The sequence below is a fragment of the Dunckerocampus dactyliophorus genome, chromosome 4 (genome assembly GCF_027744805.1).
Source record: "Dunckerocampus dactyliophorus isolate RoL2022-P2 chromosome 4, RoL_Ddac_1.1, whole genome shotgun sequence".
NCBI classification, from domain to species: domain Eukaryota; kingdom Metazoa; phylum Chordata; class Actinopteri; order Syngnathiformes; family Syngnathidae; genus Dunckerocampus; species Dunckerocampus dactyliophorus.
The window spans coordinates 24562501-24584754 of NC_072822.1; the positions used below are offsets into that span (position 1 = coordinate 24562501).

The 22254-nt window shown below is 38.5% G+C and overlaps 1 protein-coding gene across 2 annotated transcripts in view; it reads left to right on the top strand.

Moving 5' to 3' along the window:
* Positions 1-22254, top strand: part of kat6a (K(lysine) acetyltransferase 6A) — a 41302-nt gene that overhangs the window by 9847 nt on the left and 9201 nt on the right. For both annotated transcript variants that reach the window (XM_054772894.1, XM_054772893.1), the window contains exons 3-13: positions 10186-10294; positions 11184-11299; positions 13285-13366; positions 13609-13723; positions 13865-14181; positions 14260-14372; positions 17406-17521; positions 17916-18057; positions 19585-19746; positions 21691-21784; positions 21930-22161. In XM_054772894.1, the coding sequence (XP_054628869.1) occupies positions 10186-10294; positions 11184-11299; positions 13285-13366; positions 13609-13723; positions 13865-14181; positions 14260-14372; positions 17406-17521; positions 17916-18057; positions 19585-19746; positions 21691-21784; positions 21930-22161 (1598 nt within the window). The remainder of the gene's footprint in view (positions 1-10185; positions 10295-11183; positions 11300-13284; positions 13367-13608; positions 13724-13864; positions 14182-14259; positions 14373-17405; positions 17522-17915; positions 18058-19584; positions 19747-21690; positions 21785-21929; positions 22162-22254) is intronic.

Genomic DNA, 22254 nt, shown 5'->3' on the forward strand with positions numbered 1-22254 from the left:
GAGGGTGAGCAAATAGCGCCAAATTCTATTTGAGGTGGTCCAAAATGAATTGTGGTGGCCCTCTGCAAATAAATGTATGGGGAACCCTTAACTAATGATGAAGGCATAATATGGCACGTAGCTGACACAGGTCACACCTCAAGCATTATTTTTTATACATTATTTTTTATTTTTATATACCTTTCATACAAACACATTGACTTTGCACATAACAAATATGGAATCCTACTGCTTGGAATGAGTCTCTTCTCACATTTTATGCATACTGTGTTGAAGCTGGGCTTTTTTGTGCATTTAGTGTCACCAAAAGAAAAAGCAAAACACAGTTAATACTTTGTATTGAACAAATACTTTGTAAGAAGAGTTTATGCTGCATATTCTGATGTCTTATATTATGGCAGCTCAGTTTTGTGCGACGGGTTTTGATGATTTTTCAAAACAATTGTCTTCACATGAATTTGCATTCAATGTTGAAAGATTTTCTGCAATGACGTCCCAAAGTCTGTGCGTTGCAGGCAGTTAGTGCATGCATTAAATTTTCTCTTCTTGCGGAGCAGTGATCAGTGAGCCGGTGTTCAGGTTGCAGGCGGCCATGAAAGGTGTGTATGTTGCGGGGGGTTGCTTGGACTGGGTTTCCATTTTAATGAGATCCTTGACATAAGACCTGGCAAGGACACTAAAACTGCTCCCTTTTTTCTTGTACTTTGCTTTCTATTATTTCTGCCCATCACTGTATCTGCTGTCTCAAGCTACTGTCCTCTCATTGAATTATAACAGCCAGTTGCAAAAGTGTGGGTTTTATATTCTTTGCACATACAGACAGTATGACAATATGAAGGGGAGCCTCAAGAAGCTATTGGTGAGCATGTAAAAGTGTTTAGGTGCCCCTTAAAGCTTTGGTGTATGGCTGGTCAGACCTGACTGCCTGTGTGGTTGAGTGTCAGACACTCGGCAAGTGGCATTTCAAGTCCTCCCAGTTGATATCAGTAACTGATAACAGTTGAGAGGTGTGTCCTTTTGGCTCGGAGTAACATTTTCTAACCAAGTCTTGTTACGGTAGGGGGAAAAATGAGCACATGCCGAATCTGACTGTCTGTCACGTCAAAAGCCAATCACGGTCCTTGACTCAGCCAGCTTTTTCATTTGCAGAAATGTAGAGATTTCCAGAGAAGTGCTGTGATGTATGAAATGCTGAACCAGAGAGCAAAATTTGCTCCCAGAAGGAATTTGCTGATTGTGTTTCACTGCTGCAAAATCACTGTCACTGAGAGAGGGATTAGCTTTTCTTTTTTTCCCTTTTTTTTTTTTTTGTATCTGTTGAGGATTCATTTGCAGTGGCAACCCATAACAGAACCGATCCTTCAATGTGTGTCTCTATCCAAGATGAGGAAGTTGGCGCTGGCTCAGTTTGTGTTTACCTATGCGCAGTTGGCCCACTTGGCAGTGAAAGAGGTACATGTCAGGAAGGATTGAAGTGTTTGTTACGTCCAGAGAACTGCAATTTTTTTTTGCTTTTCTCATCCTTCCATGTTGAATTCTATGTCGTCCCATTGTCCCTGTCAGCTATTACATCCCTCAGTTGTTTGTTAAACGGCTCAGATTCGCATTTAAGATTGTACATTTGCACACTGCATGTCTGATTCTCCTCTCTCCTCAGTACTCATTCTTTATAGCCCACCTTAATTGTTGACCTCCTTTCCTTACTCCCCCGCTCTGTGTCTTTTGTCTCACACACAGTCCCTGTACTGGATTGGCTGGGGTAGTAGAGGTGGGGTTAATGAAGGGTGTTTGAAGCAGCCGGAGTCTGAAGGAAATGAACCCAATAAATCAACTTCTTGCCCCTGTCTCCTCCCTGCCAGCACCTGCTGGCTGCAGCCACTTGCATACATAAACAAAAAAACACAAGGTTTGCACCTTCATGTGTCAAGATCCTCTGAAAAAGTCTTGACTAGAGATGGACCTTTTAACAATGTTTGCCTTGATCCATTTGTGATACTATTGATACTATTGGTTTAAAAAAAAATTAATCCACACTACAAAATATGTAATACAAGTATGTATGATTCATGTTGATGTTAGATCAATATTGGCATTAGCCGATGTTCAATCATGCAATATAGGTATCATATTGGAAGCAAAAAGTTGTATCGGGACGCCCCCAGTATTTACATCTGAATCCAATTCACAATTTAGAAGATGTCACCTTTTGTTTGGACCTTCCCTATTTTTCATGTAGGCAAAAGTATTGGATAATTTTTGACAGGTGTGTTTTGTTGCCAAGGAGTGTCCTATTACATTGCTTATTCAATCAATAAATGGCACAAAATGTTATGCTCTTTCAGATTGGTAGGATAAGTTTTGCCTGTGCAGACTGCATTTAGAGGTGAAAACAACATGAAAACCAAAGAGCTGTCTTGGTTATGGGTGAAAAACAAGCAATTGTGAATCTGAGGGAAGACGGAAAATCAGTCAGAACCATCACATAAACATTGATCATAGCTAGAACAACCATTTGGAATGTCCTGAAGAAGAAAAATACCACTGGTGTACTAAAGTAACAGACATCCCACAGGTAGACCATGGAAAACATGAGCAATGGATGACAGAAATAATGTGATCGCTCTAAAGAAAGACCCTGAATGTATCACTATCTGATTCATGAAATAACTACAATGGCTATACCAGAAGATGCCAAAGACTCATTATAAAGAAAAATAGGAAGGCCGGCCTGGAATTTGCCACAAAATACAGAGATGGGCCAAAACAATTGTTTCAGAGTTGAGTTTTAACTTGGGCTATGGCAGAACAGTAATAACACAGTAATCCATTATTGTCATTATTATTATTATTATTATTATTATTATTATTATTATGCCTGTTGTTCAAGTCTGGTGCTTCAGTGGTGGTCTCACCCAACAATTGCTGACACCTAGTGACCAATGTAGAATGCTACATTCAGAAGTTGCTGGTCTTTATGGCTTATACTGTGTTTGTATTTTAGTTCAATGCTTAATTTGGGCAAAAAATACATACGGTTTGTCTAAATATGATTTTTGTAATACTAATAACAGGCTGTAGTCAACCACGAGACAGCGAGCATTTATTAATTAATGTTTGAATGTTTGAATTACAGCGATATAGTGAGGGAGTGAGGGACGATGTAATAATGTCAGAGTGTTCTCGGAGAAGGCAAGGCAAGTTTATTTATAGAGCACAATTCATACACAAGGTAATTCAAAGTGCTTTACAGTAAAGAGTAAAATCACTTTATAAAATCATTTCATAAAATTCCATAAAACAAAAAAAATGATGCTTTCAGTTGTGAAACGCACAGTTAAATAGATGTGTTTTCAGCTTGGATTTGAACAACATTGCCAAAGTTGAGGATTATCGCACATCTTCTGGAAGACTGCTCCAGATTTTTGCTGCGTAAAACTGAAATGCCGCCTCACTGTGTTTAGTCTTAACGTTTGGCACCTGCAGGAGACCGCTACCTGAGCTTCTCAGAGCTCGAGATGGTTTATTTGGCTCAAACATGTCAGATGTACTTGGTGCAAGACCATGAAGAGACTTGTACACAAGCAGAGCTGTTATAATGTCTACTCTGAGTCACAGGAAGCCAGTGCAGAGACCTGGGTACTGGACTAATATTGTCATATTTCCTGGTTCTAGTCAGGACTCGAGCAGCAGCATTATGGATGTACTGCAGCTGCTTTACAGCTCGTTTAGTGAACCTGATGAGAAGGCCGCTACAGTAGTCTAGCCTGCTGGAGACAAAGGCATGGATTAGTCTCTCTAAATCTGGTTTAGACACTATTCCGTTGATTTTGGCAATGTTTTTTTAGGTGGTAAAAAGCAGATATGTTATTGATTTAATGTGGCTGTTAAAGTTCAGATCTGAGTCCATTATTACCCCTAGATTTCTAACCTGATGATTAGGTTTTAGGGAAATCAGTCACCTTGAGACTCTAACACTTCCTCTTTGTTTCTGTGGGACAAAGACAATGATGTCATTTTTGTCTGAGTGTAACTGAAGAAAGTTGTTTTCACCGGCAGTCAGTGACACGGAGATCTGAGTGTTGTCTGCATAGTTGTGGTAGGACACATTGCAGCTGCGTATTATCTTGCCTAAAGGAAGCATGTACAGATTGAACAACAGTGGTCCCAGGATTGACCCCTGTGGAACACCACAGGTCATAGACATTTGATCTAAGACACAGTTACCAATTACAACAAAGTACTTCCTGTCCTCCAGATAGGACTTGAACCAGTTTAGAGCAGTACCAGAGATTCCCACCCAGTTTTCTAACCTCTGTAATAACATCACATGGTCAACTGTGTCAAAGGAAGCGCTCAGGTCTAGCAGAACTAAAAGTGAAACTTTGTCTGCATCTGTGTTCAGACGGATATCATTTGCCACCTTAATCAGGGCTGTCTCACTGCTGTGGTGGGGCCTAAAGCCTGATTGGAAAGTATCAAACACATTGTTAGAGAGTAGAAAGTCAGCAAGCTGTTGGTATACAATCTTTTCTAAAACTTTCCCCAAGAATGGCAGGTTTGATATGGGCCGATAGTTGTTCAGTACTGTGGCATCAAGACTGCTCTTCTTCAGAAGAGGCTTAATTACAGCAGTTTTTAGGGCCTTTGCAAATGTTCCAGTCTGAAGCGAGATGTCAATGGGATTAGTGAGTTGTGGTAGCTAACTGCCCAGCACAGACTTTAGAAATCTAGTGGGTAACTCATCAAGACACTTAATACATGACATGACACCTTGATGCACCTCGGTGTCTAGAAACCTATCAAGCTGATATTTTAAGACCAGAGCTTCATTTTTGTATTTACTGTGAAGTAAAATAGGCTGAAAATCATACATGTGTATTTAGTCAGTGGCTGACACAGCAGCTACAATCTCTAAACTATATATAATTAGTGTGCTATTTAAACAACACTGCTGTCTAAAATACGACATTTCTCAATCCATAAAGGGATTATTGACGATAATCGATCATTTTGACCCTTTCTTTTTCATATTGTCATTAAATGTATCATTCAATTATTACTGTCATTTCACATTTGAGCCACTACAAGGTACTCAAGTGTAGTGTATTTGTGTTTAGGCACAGAAAATGCCTACTATAGCACTTACGAATTGTGGGGCGTCACCACTTCACATACCATGGGTATTGCGAGCTCGCGCCGCCCTGCACTATACATTCACTTTGCCGATTAAACGGTCCAGCAAGCGCCAACCGCCGGGACGAATGCCCCACAGCACATCCACACTGGAACTGTGGCATTCGGCTTACAAACTATCGTTTTTGTGCTTTCACTCATATTAGCATTTGCTTGTTAACCGATAGCTAGCACTCAGTGTATTCAATTACTACGTAGCTAGCCCCCGCCTTCACATACTGTGACAAAGATCCTGAATAGCTGACAGGAGGCTCACTCTTTCCCTTAATTTGACTATACAACCTCAGACACAAGCAGAGTGAACCCTCTTATCATCCAGCCTGTGCGCTACAGCAAGACGAGGAAATGGAACAGGCATACGTACATGTCGTACATGTCGCACAGCCGCCGCTGTGTCTGCATTTTTATTTTATTATGACAAATTACAAATTTGTTATTTGTTAGCAACCAGCAGAACATGAACCAAGAACATTGCAAAACTGTTAATTTTATGGCGAAGTTGCTGAGAGAACTTAAAGTGAGTCTAAAATGTCTAGCCTCATTTTGCTACCTGACCTATTTAGTCCAATAATACTATGTGACTAGTACAGAAGTACACAGTTTTGTACTATTTAACAAAACATTTAATTTGTTTTAGAGTAATACGAATACATGAGAAATTAATTGTTCAATACAAATTTAAATATTTTAGTAATAAAAATGTGTCCTGTATTAACAGTATAAATTCATAATCCAGGGTTATAGGAGCGCAGGTGGATCCAGCTTCCAACACTATTAAAGCTACACTGACAAAAAGAAAGGAGAAGTGAGCTATTTTTGTTTTATGCGACTGCCAGCATTTTAATTGTGCTTTATTTACAAAGCACATCTCCACTCAGTGCGCTCATTTGTCATTTGTCAGGTTTCATGTTTGAATAGAACACTTATAAAAAATACTATGAGGTGAAGCAAATATTCTTTGGTGAACTACTCAACATCAGCTGGTGAACTACTGCAAGCTTACGAGCTACCTGTTGGAGACGCTGTGATGGCGTCACTGCCTTAAAGCTGGATACACTACGTGTTTATGTTGAACAACTTACAAGCCATAGGTATTATAATGACAACAAGAGAGCAAGATTAAGTGACACTTTTTAAAAAGTAAGTTAGCATGTATCCCATGAAAATAATAGCCACTTGGAGCCACCAAAAATAATCAAGGTTTTTTTCTGCCTCGAGCAATCACTTACGTCACCAACGCGCTTTTGTCAACCACACAGGACGAAGAAGAAAGCGGATGGCACGGGAAGATTGAGGAGGCGAGAATGCGGCAAGGCAGCGAACGAGAAGGAAAACAAAATTTAAAGAAAAAACAGACAAAATGTGGCTAAACAGCAAGTTGAACACCGTGTATCCGTTGTAACGCAGCACTTACATACCACAACAGCACATTTATACGTTGCATCATCTCTTCCTGAATGGAGCGGAAGACAGGGTTAAATTAACATAGTGCAAATCAGTGAGATTAAGGTCAATGTACGTTACTAACATAACGTTAGCCGTGTGGAGGGCTAGCTTTCTTTTAATTATGACTACTGTTGAATGTGTAGCAGTTTATTACGATGGTAACGTGACTTCATACAGGGTTTATTTCATCTGCAAAAACACAGTGCTGTGAGTTAAGAAAATGGACAATAAAAACATTTTAGCTCACTAATCAGTAGCTGCTCATTTCTAGTAAACAATACTGTGTAATGGCACAAGGAAGTGCGTGTCTCACTCACATATTGTAGCTGAGAGTAATGTGTTCCACTACAGGTGTCTTCATTTTATTTTGAACACTGCAAAAACTCAATATCTTGTAAAGAATATTTCTTATTTCTAGTCAGCCTGTCTACGTTTAGGATTTATAAATGCACAGCCGTCAACATTATGTAATATGTAATATAGTTTTAGTAATGTCTTAGTAAAGTAATTATTATTTCTCTCCTTTTCCAGTAAATGGTTAGTCTGGGATGGATAAATTCATCTCCAAAAGCAGTTGTAGCTCTACTTAAAATTGTTGTCAAGTTTTAAAAAATCTTTTGAGATGTGGTGACTTTTATTTTGTCGTGGCACTGCGCCACAGTCAATTACATTTAGCGGAAACCCTGACCTGCTCGCTAACATTTGTTCTCGCTCTCAGGTAACATGAAGAATAATCACAAACCAAAATACAGTACACATCGGAAGTGGAACGGAACCAACAGCTGATAGCCAAAAGCTTCGTTGACCTTGGCAGAACTGATTAAATATTAAATCTTTTCTGAGACTATTTGAGCTTGGTATTGGTGACGGATTGCCTGTAGAGCACAGCGATTATGAAATGACTCGTTAAACTTCTTGTTAAGCTTTGTTTTAAATGCTCAATTAGATCACTTTACAAGGTATGAATAGAGACTTATTTTCATGACTTCCAGCTTTACATTTGCAAATGTTCCAGTGTAACAGGTTTTTGGCAAATGCTGCATAGTGTCTGAGATGACATGCACAATATGAATGACGAACAGATCAGTATGATGCAAACTGGACTTAGGAAAATGGTCCACATTTTTCCATAGCTTATAACAGGGGTGCCCATTCCGTCAATCGCAAGCTACTGGTAGATCACCAAGGTAGTTTGGGTCGATTGCGATTTGCAGATGTCATATGGCATCAGTCAGCTGACATTAAGCTCCCCTCCTGATTCGCTCTTGCGTCGCGGCTGCGTTTCAAGTTGCACACAGTGAGGCAACTTTCATCTTTATTATTTTGATTATTAAATGAAGTCGGTGGTAAGATGCCTATATCTATGACAAAAGTTATCTGTTCACTTGTAGCGGATAGTTATGTTGGGGGGGGGGTGTATTTGATTGCTTTGCTTAGTGTCCTGAACTCCATTAAGAAATAAGTGTTTTCTACACATCTGCTTCTTATACTTTTATTTCATGATGAAATAGAAAACGTGGCCATTGCTGAAACCTTTTCAATATGTTGCCTTGACTTCGGCTGCATTGCCTTTTGCATAATCATTTTCAGTTTTTGTATATTGGTAATGTTTGATGGCAAATGCTAACTGGATGTAATACATAAACTGTGTCTCCTAATGTATACACATAAACACATAAAATAGTTACGAAACTATTGTGACTGACATATTACCAGTACTCAGGTTATGTACACAGCAATTAAGGAATTATGTGTAATTATCTTTATAGCTATATTGATTATAATTATGATATCAACTACTTTGATTACGGTACCTGTAAACTCCGAAAATGTGCTTGTGATATATGAGCCATTAATATTTACAATAGTATTTCAAGGTTTACTGGTTAGATTTTATGTCATATGTGTTATAAAGAAAGAGGTAGATCATTTTGACTTGTAACTTGCATGCTGAAAAGGTGCGTGCACCCCATTTATTTATTTATATATATATATATATATATATATATATATATATGTATATGTATATATATGTATATATATGTATATGTATATATATGTATATATATGTATATGTATATGTATATATATGTATATGTATATGTATATATATGTATATGTATATGTATATATATGTATATATATGTATATGTATATGTATATATATATGTATATGTATATGTATGTATATATGTATATGTACATGTATGTATATATATATAGACTGTATATGTGTGTATATATATATATATGTATATATATATGTATATATGTATATATGTATATATATATGTATATATATATGTATATATATATATATATATATATGTATAACGTACATAAATAGGGACTCATTTTTAAAGTAATTATAGTAAATATATGTATTTTCTATATTTATAGTATGAGGTAGTTCATGGGACTTGGTCATTTTAAAAGTAGATCGCAGCAACAACATGCGAACACCAGCCACATACCATATGAGCTGTCAACTCTTTCTCTTTTCTGCCATTTCTCATCTGCCCTAAAAGCAAATATTGAAACAGTGAAAGGACAGGTGTAGATGTGTACACACGGTCTTCCATCTTGGTCATAAAACCCAGTAACTCCAACAGTGTTATTACCACACCGACACTCATGTTTTTATGTTAAACAGCCCTAACCACACTTGCATCTTTCATGATGTCATATTTGGCTTCAGTGTCCCAGAAATTGTTTTGTACACTTGTCTCTTTGGCTCATCTGGTGGTCAACACCAGATGGGCTTTTTTTTTTCCATTCAGAGTTTCCAATGTTATACCGAGTTGCCAGACGAGACAAGTTTATGTTGTGCCGTTTGTTATTTGAGAATGTTTTGCTTCCAGCTGTGTTACTATGAGATAAACTATAATAAAGTTACACAACACACCCCAGAGACTATTCAAATTGGTTGTATATATAATACAACAAATTAAGTTTGATACTGCCAGAGTTAGTGTGCCAAGTGTATATAGTACTTACCAAACGTTTTATGTCACATTTTGCGACTGTTCTATGCTGCTGTTCCGAGAGCGCGCATGTGTTAGATACCTCAGAGTAGCAGCTACAGGTGTTGTTCAGTTGTGCAGAAAGTAGGTGGATGCTGCTCTTTAAGTAGTTTTATCAGAAGTTAACTTAAGGTTATGCAACCCCAGGGCTGGTATGCTTGATGGCAAGTGTAGGGCACGTTGTAATAGACATTTTAGGTACAACTCCTAAGGCACTGTAGGCAAAAGAGCTGAGCTCTAGTTTCTTTTTTGCAAAGACCTTGTCCCACAATGGCATCTTTCATGACATGTCACATAAATGATACAATCTCATTTAGCGAAGCAGCTGTCATGTTCCTCATTATTCTTAACACTATAAATAATCTACGGTCTTTTTAAGTCCACTGTTGGCTCTTCATCACAGCAACACTCATACAAACAGGACACACCAGATTGCTTTTGTTGACAGTTGTCATTTGTTGACAATGTTACATGACTGACAGTCTCCACCTTCTCCTTTGTGACCCCTTCTCTTTCCCCCCAGCCGGTGGCCGAGCCCATTCCCATTTGCAGCTTCTGTTTGGGGACCAAGGAACAGAATCGTGATAAGAAGCCAGAGGAGCTCATCTCCTGTGCAGACTGTGGCAATAGTGGTGAGTGTTGGTTTAAAACCAAGAAATGTATATATTACCTAGAACAGTACAACATACACAGGTATATAAGAAGTGTTTCCCACCACACTGCAATTTATCTGTGGCTGTGGTGATTGGGGTGGTGGTGTATGTGACCTTTTAATTTTATTTTAATTTGGTAATCTGCTGCTTCTTTGCGTTGAATCATATTTTGGGTATTATCAGAATTTATGTTCATGTACAGTATATATCCTATCTATATCAATGCTCTTATTTCATATATCGGCTGATATATCGGATGTCGGCCGATATATCGGACATAGGCTTTTTTTCAGCCCCCAATATTGGTATCGGCCCCAAAAATCCCATATCGGCCGTGCTCTATTTTCTACTACAGTATATAGAGAACATACTGTACATGGGTATACAACAAATCTGTTTCATAATGTGTAGTGCAAAAAGGGGAGTGGACAAATTAATACCTCGCAAAACAACACTGATTATCTTTGATTTGGAATGGTTGGCATTTAGTAACATCCTCTCAAGTGTTAAAAGATGATAAACAGAGTAACACGATACTACAATCTTTGGAACTCCTGGCATTGGACTTCCACGTCAACTTCATCTGTGAGTATGCTCTCCCTGAATGCAGGGAGAAGGTGCTCTCCCTTCTTCTGCAGCAGGATTTTCACTGGCTTCTCATCAAACAAGGTCAAAGCAAATCTCTGCCAGCACGTCATTCATCTTTGTGCAGCCAGGTTCGATTTAGTATGGAATGAAGCAATGTTTCAATTCTAAAACATTTTCACTCGCACCTCCTGTCATGATGCAAGTGGGTCACCACTGTCAGTCAGCAGCCACTAAAGACACTGACATACTTTTTTGTGTGTGCCTTTCTTCCTATCTGCAGGCCACCCGTCCTGTCTCAAGTTCTCCCCAGAGCTCACGGTGCGAGTAAAGGCTCTGTGGTGGCAGTGCATCGAATGCAAAACCTGCAGCAGCTGTCAGGATCAAGGAAAGAATGCGGTGAGTGGATGAGCGAATATGTCAGAGTGGCAGATGAACAGTGCCCATGCAGGCTTCTTTGCTTAAGTGTCAGAGATACTGGTAGTCATGTCTGTGGTTCTGAGATAGGCTGACTAAAATAGCACATTCTTCTTCATTGTTATTCACATGTTTGAAGTGAGATTTTGCACTGATTCAAATGACACAACTGTGATTTTCTTAAAGTTTGTTTCTGATATGAGCATATTATAATTCTGAGATGTTGTAGGTTTAATGAATGAAACTTTGTGGTAATTGTTAAATAAAAAATTACAATAAAATTATCTAAAAATAGAACAGGTGCTGTTTTTAGAGGCAGTCATCCATCAAGATCATTTGTCCCCCCCTCTCCCTCCAAAATAGATTTTCTTCTTACTATTGATTTAATTACCTCTTCCTTGGCCTATCTTATTCCCCTCTTCCACATATCATTAAAAATGTCCACAAAAGCGTCTCCTTCTATTGAGCCTCTTTCACATTTAGGGCGTGCTCTTACCCACAAGTCCGGCACGTTTGGCTTGTGTGAGTGCTCTGATCCATGCTCAAGTTTGGCCCAATAGGAAAGGGTGGGCCAGGGCACGGCACAGTTGCATACACTTTGTCAACATCGCCGAGTCATAGAATGACTGTGTCATTGCTCCTTGCAAGTTCTTAATGATAACACACACATTTCATAAAATAAAATAAATAATACAGAATAAACCAAAAGTCAAATCCCATTTTAGCGGCGCTTCCCGGTGTCAACACTTGCACATACGCCCTTATTTCGCTCTGACTTTTCCATTGAACCCCTTTCCACCAACCAGTGATTAGATGCGGTGGAACATCCCTGCCAGTTTCTCGTGTGACATACAGTGGTCCCTCGTTTGTCGCTGGGATTTGTTCCCAAAATGGCCCTCAGTAAGTGAAATCCGTGAACTGCCAACATTATTATTATTATTTTTTTTTACAATTATATATGTTTTAAGGCTGGAAAACCCCTCACCATACACTTTATACACTTTTCTCAGGCAGGCATTAACATGATCTCACATTTCTCTCTTGTTTAAACACTCAAAAAAGTTCAAACCTTTGTTTGAATTTTAATAATCAACCTACGAGGTTGTACGCAAATGATTAAGTGACTCGCACATATTTCAGTTTTCTGACAATGCTTCTTTGTCTTGGCGCTGTTCTGCTGTACTGTAGCGTTTTTGTATCCTTGTTAAAGAATATTGCTCCTGTCGTTGTACTTTCCTCCTCCACGAGCCCTAGTGTTTGTGCGATGGTTCGCATCCTCCTCTGTCTTTTGGGTGCGACCGCAGGTGCCTTTTATGGTGCAGAACGATTCGTCGACATTGTGGGTGTTGTCGGGGATAAAACTTGCAAACTACTTCAGAGTCACACTGCTAGCGATCATCATTTATGTAAATTTAGAAAGCCGAACGCATTGTAGACTGCACAGGAAGGCACAGAGGAGATTGATTGACAATTGTCTATAGTCCTTAGCCAATCAGGAAGCAGAACACAATGTGTGGCTTCTCCCTTAGTCAATCAGGACGCAGAACACAATGCATGTTCATATGCGGGGGAAAAAAGCACAAAAAAATTCTGCGAAACAGCAAGTCTGCGAAAGGTGAACCGCAAAGTAGCGAGGGAACACCGTACAGAGTACTTGTTGAATAGTGGCAATTACTTTCAGCCCAACAGGATGGGAGAAGTTGTAGCTTGGTGCTGTTCCCTTTTACACAGCCGTCCTGCCTTTATTATGTTTTCTGTGTTTATATGTTTATAATAACAAAATTTGTGGTTTGACTCAGATTTTTTTTTAATTGTTGCTGTTTTTCTTTGCTGTAAAATCTCTTCTGTAACCAATAATTTAGGTTATGTTACGGTTTGCTGTTCTTCCCAGTTTAATGCAACTGGACTCTGTCAGTCACTAATGAATTAGAATCATCAGTACATGTTTGCGTATTATGTCTGTGCAGGACAATATGTTATTCTGTGACTCATGTGACCGGGGCTTCCACATGGAGTGCTGTGATCCTCCTCTTACCCGGATGCCAAAAGGTAAATAAAAATATTTCCGCTACATCTTTATTACATCTTTACAGCCCCCCATAATTTTTTTTAAAATCGAATCTGCCTCAAAGAGTAGACAATACATTTGTAGATTGCATACACATTAAATTCACACTATTTGACCACAGCAATAAAACATATCTTGTATTGTTTGCCTCCAATTATAAACAAGTTAGATATGTTAAATAAATGTCCTGTGATTTTCAGCCTCTGCTTTGATTTATCCCCAGGCATGTGGATTTGTCAAATCTGCCAACCCAGGAAAAAGGGAAAAAATCTTTTACATGAAAAGGCAGCACAAATAAAACGGCGCTATAATGCACCGCTTGGACGGCCCAAGAACAGGTGAAGAAACGCCTTTAGTTTGTTCAGCAACATTATTTAAATTTATTGTATAGCATGTCTATTGATGCCCACATGGGTACTCCACATAAAATGTTTTATGACCACTTAACAGCTTAACCAGATCTTTCATTTTCCTTGCAGGCCGGGGCGGCCCTTTAAGAAACTGGGTGGGCGTGCCCGGCGGAAGCGTTCCGCCTCGGCCAATTCCTCGTCAAGCTCCTCCTGTGAAGGTTACCCCGGTGACGACCGGCTACTTTTCACGATGCGGGACGGCGACGACTTGACACAAAGCAGCCTTCGCTTCAACAACAAGACCAAGGGGTTAATCGATGCCCTCACAAAATTTTTTACACCTTCGCCTGAGGGTCGCAAGGCACGCCAAGAAGTAGTGGACTACTCTCAGCAGTGCCGCATCAGAAAGAAATCCAGTCGCAAGGGAGATGGAGATGACAGGGCGGGTATGTTAAACTGGTAGGTCTATCAATGAGTTGAAACATGTTTTTTAATGTGGTTTCTACTGTTTTTGCCACTCTCAGACAATCAAGAAGGCAGTGATTGGCGTGATGACGAGGACCGACTGCCTGGCCATGAAAATCTAACAGAAAAAGACATTGAGCTGTTCAGACACATCCAGGAGCTTGCTTTACAGGTATCCAGATGATGACCCAAATAAGGAAATGTAAAATGACTGCCAGAGACTAGATGAAGAATATAATGAGACCAGCAGAGGAACACAGGAGGTCCAGGACAATTCGCATGTAGTCAGAGTTACTACATGAACTGAGGGTGCAGTTTGGAGCTTATTTTATTTGGTGATGAAACGATGGAAAGAGCAGCATCGTCCCGAGCCAGGCTGTAGAAAATTAATTTAGTTAATAAGTAGGGTCGTCCTGATCCGATCTTCAGGATTGGGATCAGCTGCTGATCCGCTGTATTTGTGAAGATCGGATATCGGCTTCGGCCACGAGATCGGGCCAATACAACATGGTAGGTGCAGTAATGCGCCTCAAACCTAGTTGCCACTCGACTCGTACCACCCGCAAGAAGAACAAAACACAACACCACCATGTAGACATGTCTGTGTTGTACCGTGGTGAAGTTATTTTCACGTTGGCCTTTGGATATTCGGCTGAGGTGTGCTGAGGCTGACATCCCATTAGAAAAGTTAGCTAAGCTACAACCTTTTCTCAATTACTGGACAAAATGGGCCAATGATGTATTGCATCAATAAATGTAAGCATTTTTGCGTTTTATTCACTAACCCAAATAGCACACACCCTATGCTGGTAAATAAGCGGAAAAGGTAAAAAATGTAATTATAAAAACTAAAACGGAATTCGGGGAAAAAAATAAAAGGATTTCATAGGATTTCAGAGAGTTTAAGAAAATCTTATTCTAAATCACACCACAAATTGATCTATAATCATGTCAAATGATTAGTCCTACCCTGAAAGTATTTTGCACGCCCATTTTTTCCAATTGTATCTTTTATTGGATCTATTATTGGATTAGGGACCTGACTCTCATAGGTTTGTTGCAAAAGCCAAACAATATTGTGAGTCATGCTGTGTAATAAAAAAGTAAGTTCGGCAATACTTTGTTTGCATTATTTTTAGTGATTCGAAGAGCTATTTTCATAACCATATTAAATTCCACAAATACATGTTTGTAACAAAAGCTGAAACGATCGGATCCGCAAGACTATAAAAAAAGAAAAATCGTATCGGAAGCCAAAAATCTAGATCGAAGCGTAAAATACATGTAAATAGCCTAATCCGTTCCAAGATCTTCCCAAATTCACACTTTTGGCACTTCAAAATATTCAAAGTCCACCAAATATGGTGGGAAAATATAAGAAAACGTTAGCATAAACATAATATTTATAAGCCCTTTTGTCCTTTTGCCATAAAGTATTTTATGTTTTTTTCGCCACTTGAAAAAATACACACAAAAACATTTGCTAGGGAAGATATGTTTGGATGGATGGTATTACTCCGTTTAGAAAAAAAACTCTAGCTGAATCTTCTAGATTAATCCATCATTGCACTCTGCTTATGGTTGTTTACATTGAAATATCACTGCATTTTATGTGTTTTATTCTATTTATTTGTATGCATGTTATACGTAACCGGATATGACTTTTATGTCTGCGCTATGTGCATTGAGTAAGTTTATTACGTAGCTCAGTCTTGGTGGATGTCATAAGACGATAGAAACATCCGCATGCCAACGAAGTCTTTTATCAAGAGTCACTTATAAAATAATCTCCCAACATATTACATATATGAAGTATGGTTATTGACCATTTATGTTCATACATTTAAAAAATAACCACCACAGCTTGTGACGTCGCTGAAGCGCTGTCTTAAAAAATTGCTAAAGTAGGAAGTAACGTAGTCCTCGCGCATTCGCGACACCGATTGCGTTCCAGTTACATATTGCGTAGTGACGGGTGAGGAAGGCGGAAGCGAGAAGGGCTAGACATGCTAATCTGTTTTATGCTCAACTGCTCTGTTTTGCAGCTGCCATGTTATAAATAAAAGCTTGCCTGAAGCAAGAGGAAAGTTCCCATCCTTCCTGAAGAGCTATGCTCTATTTTCCCTCTGACACGTATGACACGTAATATTACGACTTTATTCTCGTAATATTACAACTTTTTTTTTCCAATGTGGCCCTAATACTCTGTCGTAGAAATCAGTTTTTTACATTTTAAATCAAAAAATGATTGCGTACCAAAATAGTTGTCGCTTAATTGGATAAACGATTAATCATTGATTCAGTTCATTGTTGCAGCTCTACTACTCACCCCAAATATATGATAATGGAAGATGATCCATGACTGTCGAAGCTGGGGCTTCTATAGCCAAACAAACTTTTGCACCTTGGCACATAACTATGGTGTGTTCAAGGACCGCCAGACAAAGTGCAAAATTGCTTGATGTAAACCCTTATCAATGAAGGATAAAGAAATAAACATGTAAAGATTGAGGGCTTTCTAACAGTGGTACAAACACAACTATGCTGTACATTTTACCTGTATTATGATATATTTGAACTATTACCAATTTATAGTGAATTTTGACTTCATTCCCATAATAATTTGCTTTCTCATATACGTTAAGTTTTTCCCAACCTAATTTTACAAAAACTCTGAATTTCTTTCTTTGTTTTGCATTTTTCTTTATGCTTCTAAAATCATATTTTTTTCCTCATAATATCACAACGTTATTGTTGCAATATAATCTTTTTTTCTTGTAAGATTACAAATTTTTTCTTTTAATATGACTTTATGCCCGTGAAATTGCTATTCTTTTTTCCATTTTTACTGTCTTATTTAGTTTTCTTGATTTTTTTCTCCATTAAATTAATTTTTTTTTTTAGAATGTACTGAGGGCCAATAAAAAAAACACCATAGGCCACACTGCACTATATAATGATTTTTTTAAAAACCTTTGTACTGTAAATCATTGGTGTTCCACAATGACAGTAGTTTTTTCCGATAGGGACATTTATGAAAAACATAAAAAAATTTGCTTTGGACTCAACCAATGTCACGGTGTTTGACTTTGGAAGTCCCACCGTCTTTTGTGGCCGCACGGCATGATTGTCAATGTACATGCAGTGCTGGATGACCTTGCCGTTTCTTGTTCTTCACTTTTTTGCTCTGCGTTTGTCACCATAGAAAGTCGGAGTGACGGGTCCACCAGACCCTCAGATGCGATGTCCATCTGTCATCGAATTTGGCAAGTTTGAAATCCAGACGTGGTACTCCTCGCCCTACCCACAGGAGTACAGCAGGTGACAAAAAATATATACATTTATTTGGAACATCATTTTTTTCCAGTTTGATAGACATATGATCTTAAATAATTACAGTTTAACTGAGAGCGCAGGATATTACTTCACAAATATTTGAGATTTTCTTTTGCAATGAAATTACTTTTCCTACACAAATTTTGTCCCAATCCTCCTTATGTTAATTACTAAACTTGCAGTGACATTTGTACAGACACTGCAATGTTAACCCTGCCAAAAACATTTGGAGTTTATTATATTTTTTCAGCAGTCATAAGTATTACATATTACACTATTACAGACATTCATTCTTTATCGCTATTTATTCCAATACATGGTTACATGGACTTTACTGGGTTCCCTTTTAATCATATTCTACCTGGTATTTCTTTTCTAGACTACCCAAACTTTACTTGTGTGAGTTCTGCTTGCGCTACATGAAGAGCCGCAGCATCCTCTACCAACACATGAAGAAGTGCAACTGGTTCCATCCTCCTGCTAATGAGATTTACAGGAAAGAAGATGTCTCTGTGTTTGAGGTAAACCCTTGTACAGAAGGATTGCATTGGAATTCATGGACAATCATCATTCAACTGTATTTACTTGATCGATTAATTGAGAAAACGAATGATCCATTTATCGATAAAGTATTTTCATTTTAATTTAGCAGGGGGTGGCAGACTTCTGTTTTCATGCCAGTGTGATATTGAGCAGACTAATGCAGCGTGGAGGAAGTCTGCATGATTGTAGCTCCAATACATATTGATGACATGATGACTCAATTGCTTTAACATGCTTTTAATCAACAGTTTCCAAATTCAATCAATTCTTAATCGATTAATTATGCCCATTGGCATTGTTAAGCATGAAGGACGACCTTGCTAAGACACACCACTGTCATCACTATTAGGTCTCTCTGCGTCATCTGGCATTCTCACTTCACTGCTCATTTCAAAGCAAGTTATCCATGAATTTCTTACGAAAAATATAATAATAAAATGCATGGGCAATTGTGTATTGTGTAATAACATAATGAGGTTATATTCATATTTACAGTATATTCATACAGTCGTGTGAAGAAGTGGTTGCCCCTTTCCTGATTTCTTATATTTTTTATTATTTTTGCCACACTTTTGACACACTTAAATGTTTCAGATCATTAAACCAATCTAAATATTAGTCAATGACAACACAACTGAACACTAAATGCAGTTTTTAAATGAAAGTTTTTATTATTAAGCGTGGCTGAATTACAGCAATTCTGCAAAGATGAGTGGGCCAAAATTCCTCCACAGCCCTGTAAGAAACTCATTGCAAGTTATCGAAAATGCTTGATTGCAGTTGTTGCTGCTAAGGGTGGCCCAGCCCGTTATTAGGTTTAGGGGGAATCACTTTTTCACACAGAGCCATGTAGGTTTGGATTTTTTTCTCCCTTAATAATAAAACGTTTCTTTTAAAAACTGCATTTTGTGTTCAGTCGTGTTGTCATTGACTAATATTTCAATTGGTTTTATGATCTGAAACATTTAAATGTGACAAACATGCAAAACAATAAGAGATCAGGAAGTGGACAAACACTTTTTCACACCACTGTATATGTTGCCAGTTACAAGTGGCCCTCTGAGGGCAGCCATAACTGCGATGTGGCCTTCAATGAAAATGAGTTTGACACCCCTGCTGTAATGTTATCTTTCAGGTTTTATAATACTCTAAGATACACCCCACTGCGTTGCATTTGATAAACATGGCAAACAAATGTCTACTTGTCAACATTTTAACAAATAAAAACGGTTTCATTTTTTAATGAGGTGCGTTATGGACATTCACTTAATGGATGCAATTAAAATGTGCTGTTTTATGAGTCATGGTGTAGAGTGTGCAAACATTATGTTTGAGTGGGTAACTCTGCAAGCCACATGGGCCAGCCACAGTGTTGTTTCTCAGTTATTCAAAAGAGTGTACTAGTAAATGACAAACTCGACTTGATCTCTTATGTTTTGCTTCATTTCTCCACTCCTTAATCCCTCAGTCACTCATATTTGTTCTCTTATTAATCCTTTTGAAAGGTTGATGGCAATGTGAGCACAATCTACTGCCAGAATCTGTGCCTGCTGGCCAAGTTGTTTCTCGACCACAAGACCCTCTACTACGATGTGGAGCCCTTCCTGTTCTATGTGCTCACCCAGAACGACAGCAAAGGTTGCCACCTCGTTGGATACTTTTCCAAGGTACAACATTCTTTCCTGTACATTTTTTTATGACTTGAAAGTCCATTTTGAATTTTTTCTGCTGGGTTTTAAAGTACAGTATAGAAGAGCTGAGTGACACGGCTTTTAACTACTGGCTTGAAAATACTGATAAAAGTGGATAGAAGAGCATAGGTAAATAACTGATGTTGCTACACTTGTAGAACTTCTGAAATACCACACTGGCAGGGTGGCTGTAGTGTAGACAAATAGTGCTTTTGCTGTTTTTTGTACACCGTGTTAGCTTCATTACAGCACGAGACACGTGTGCGCCAACCTGATCTGCTGGGGGGCAGCTCTTACTGATCTGTGATCAGCGGAAGTCAGATAGCAACACCACTTAGACTAAACACAAATGGTTGAAGCGGTATCAAATCAAATCACGAATAAATAATTAAATAAAAATAAAATAAAAAAAAATAACACAAAATGTAATAAAATAAAATAAAATAAAACCCTAAAAAAATGTAAAAAAATCTTCTCAACGTGAGGAGAAATATGATCTTAAGGAAAAATTCAACCTAAAACACGAACAACACTAAAAACCTTCAGCATCTCTGTGCGTGGAATCAAGTTATGGAACGGATTGAGTAAGGAACTCAAACAATGCACTGAAATGAGCGATTTCAAGAAACAGTACGAGCAGTTGATGTTTATAAAGTACAAGGAAGAAGACACCTGAACCACTGTGCATATACAATGCTATGTCTAACCAGTCTTACATTGACTATTAACTCTTCATTTCTGATGAGTACATTGTCTGTACTCACTCATTGTCAAAATGTGTCTGTGTTAATTATTTAATCAGCTATTAATTTATTACCGTCATTAAGTCGTTGTACATTGAACAAGAGTATTGCAACTGATGTGAAATGGATGAGGGGTAGAATTAAGTAAGCTTTGCTTCTTCCTACTCCTTTTTGGACATGCGGACCTGTGAATTGTGTTATGTGATGTGCAGTGTAATTTGTGTGCATGTTCAAGATTAATTAAACCATCACATTACCAAAAATATATATTGTAAATAAATAAATACAATTGCGCTGATCCATAATCTGGAATTGATCAAATTTATTACAGTTTAATTCCAACCAGTTTAAGTTGGTGGAGTTTATGTCGACATCAACATACATGATCCACTGTGACCCACAGCAGTCATTTCTGTGATCAAGTGGTCGATTCATGTTGGCATGTGTTGTGATATTGTTAACTTCATCATGATTGCTAAGCAACAGCAGCTTAACTACTGTCTAGTTACACACCATATAAACATGCACGCAATGACTTCCTGTTCAGTACATACAGTGCTTCAAGATAAAAGCATGGCAGTGTTAACCTGGATTCTTCCAGAGCAACTAATAAAATGCATCAATTTATTTATTTATTTTTTTGTTAGCCACCAAAAGAAAGATGTGAGAGCATGTACAAATGCTTTGTCATTTTAGTTGAGACATACAACACTGTGGCTTGATAAGAGTATAAAATATATGAAATCAGAATAATAAAAATACAAATGCACAGATGGAGGAAAACTATGTCAACAAACCGCCCATTCTCCTTATTTATGGCGAAATGTGTTAACAGTGGATGTTGGCGACATGAGTCAGTCAGTTCGTCGACTTACATTTGTTTCATGGCAATTTCACAGCTCTAATAGAAACAACGTCTACATAGTGTAATTGGGACACATGCAACCTTTGTACAAATGTATGAATGCTGGATTTTTGTGTCTTACTCCCCTGTCGCAGATGCAGAGTTGTTAGTTGCAGGTGTATCCATTTAAATGCCAGCACTCTGCCAAACCAGAGCAGTTAGCGAGTTTATGCATTACTTTCAACACCCACCTGGCCTCTCTCAGGCCTGTCCCAAATATGGAGCAGTTATCATTTTCTAACGGTGGTACATGTCTTTCCCTCCACTTTTCAGGAGAAGCACTGCCAACAGAAGTACAACGTATCATGCATCATGATTCTTCCACAGTACCAGCGAAGGGGTTATGGGCGCTTTCTCATTGATTTCAGTAAGCGCCTCAACTTTGTTGCACATAAACAACACAGTACTATGAATGACTACATTGATACTAAAACTAATACTTTGTAAGAATTATGAATATGTGACCCGTTTTCTCATTGTTTGTTTTTGCCGTGTTTCCCATCTCCCTGCAGGCTACCTGCTATCTAAGCGTGAAGGCCAGCCTGGATCACCAGAAAAGCCTCTGTCAGACCTCGGTAGACTGTCTTACATGGCTTATTGGCGCAGTGAGGTTCTGGAGTGCCTCCATAGGGTCCGTGACCGGCAGATCACCATAAGACAGCTCAGCAAACTGACAGGGATCTGCCCGCAGGATATCACCACAACCCTGCACAGTCTCAACATGCTTGAGCAGCGAGGAGACAGGTCAGCGCATAGAATCCCTAACGCATAAGTTACACAGTATTAAAATGTACTGTGTGTACATTTCAATGTTGTGTAACCAGACAGTAGTTATGT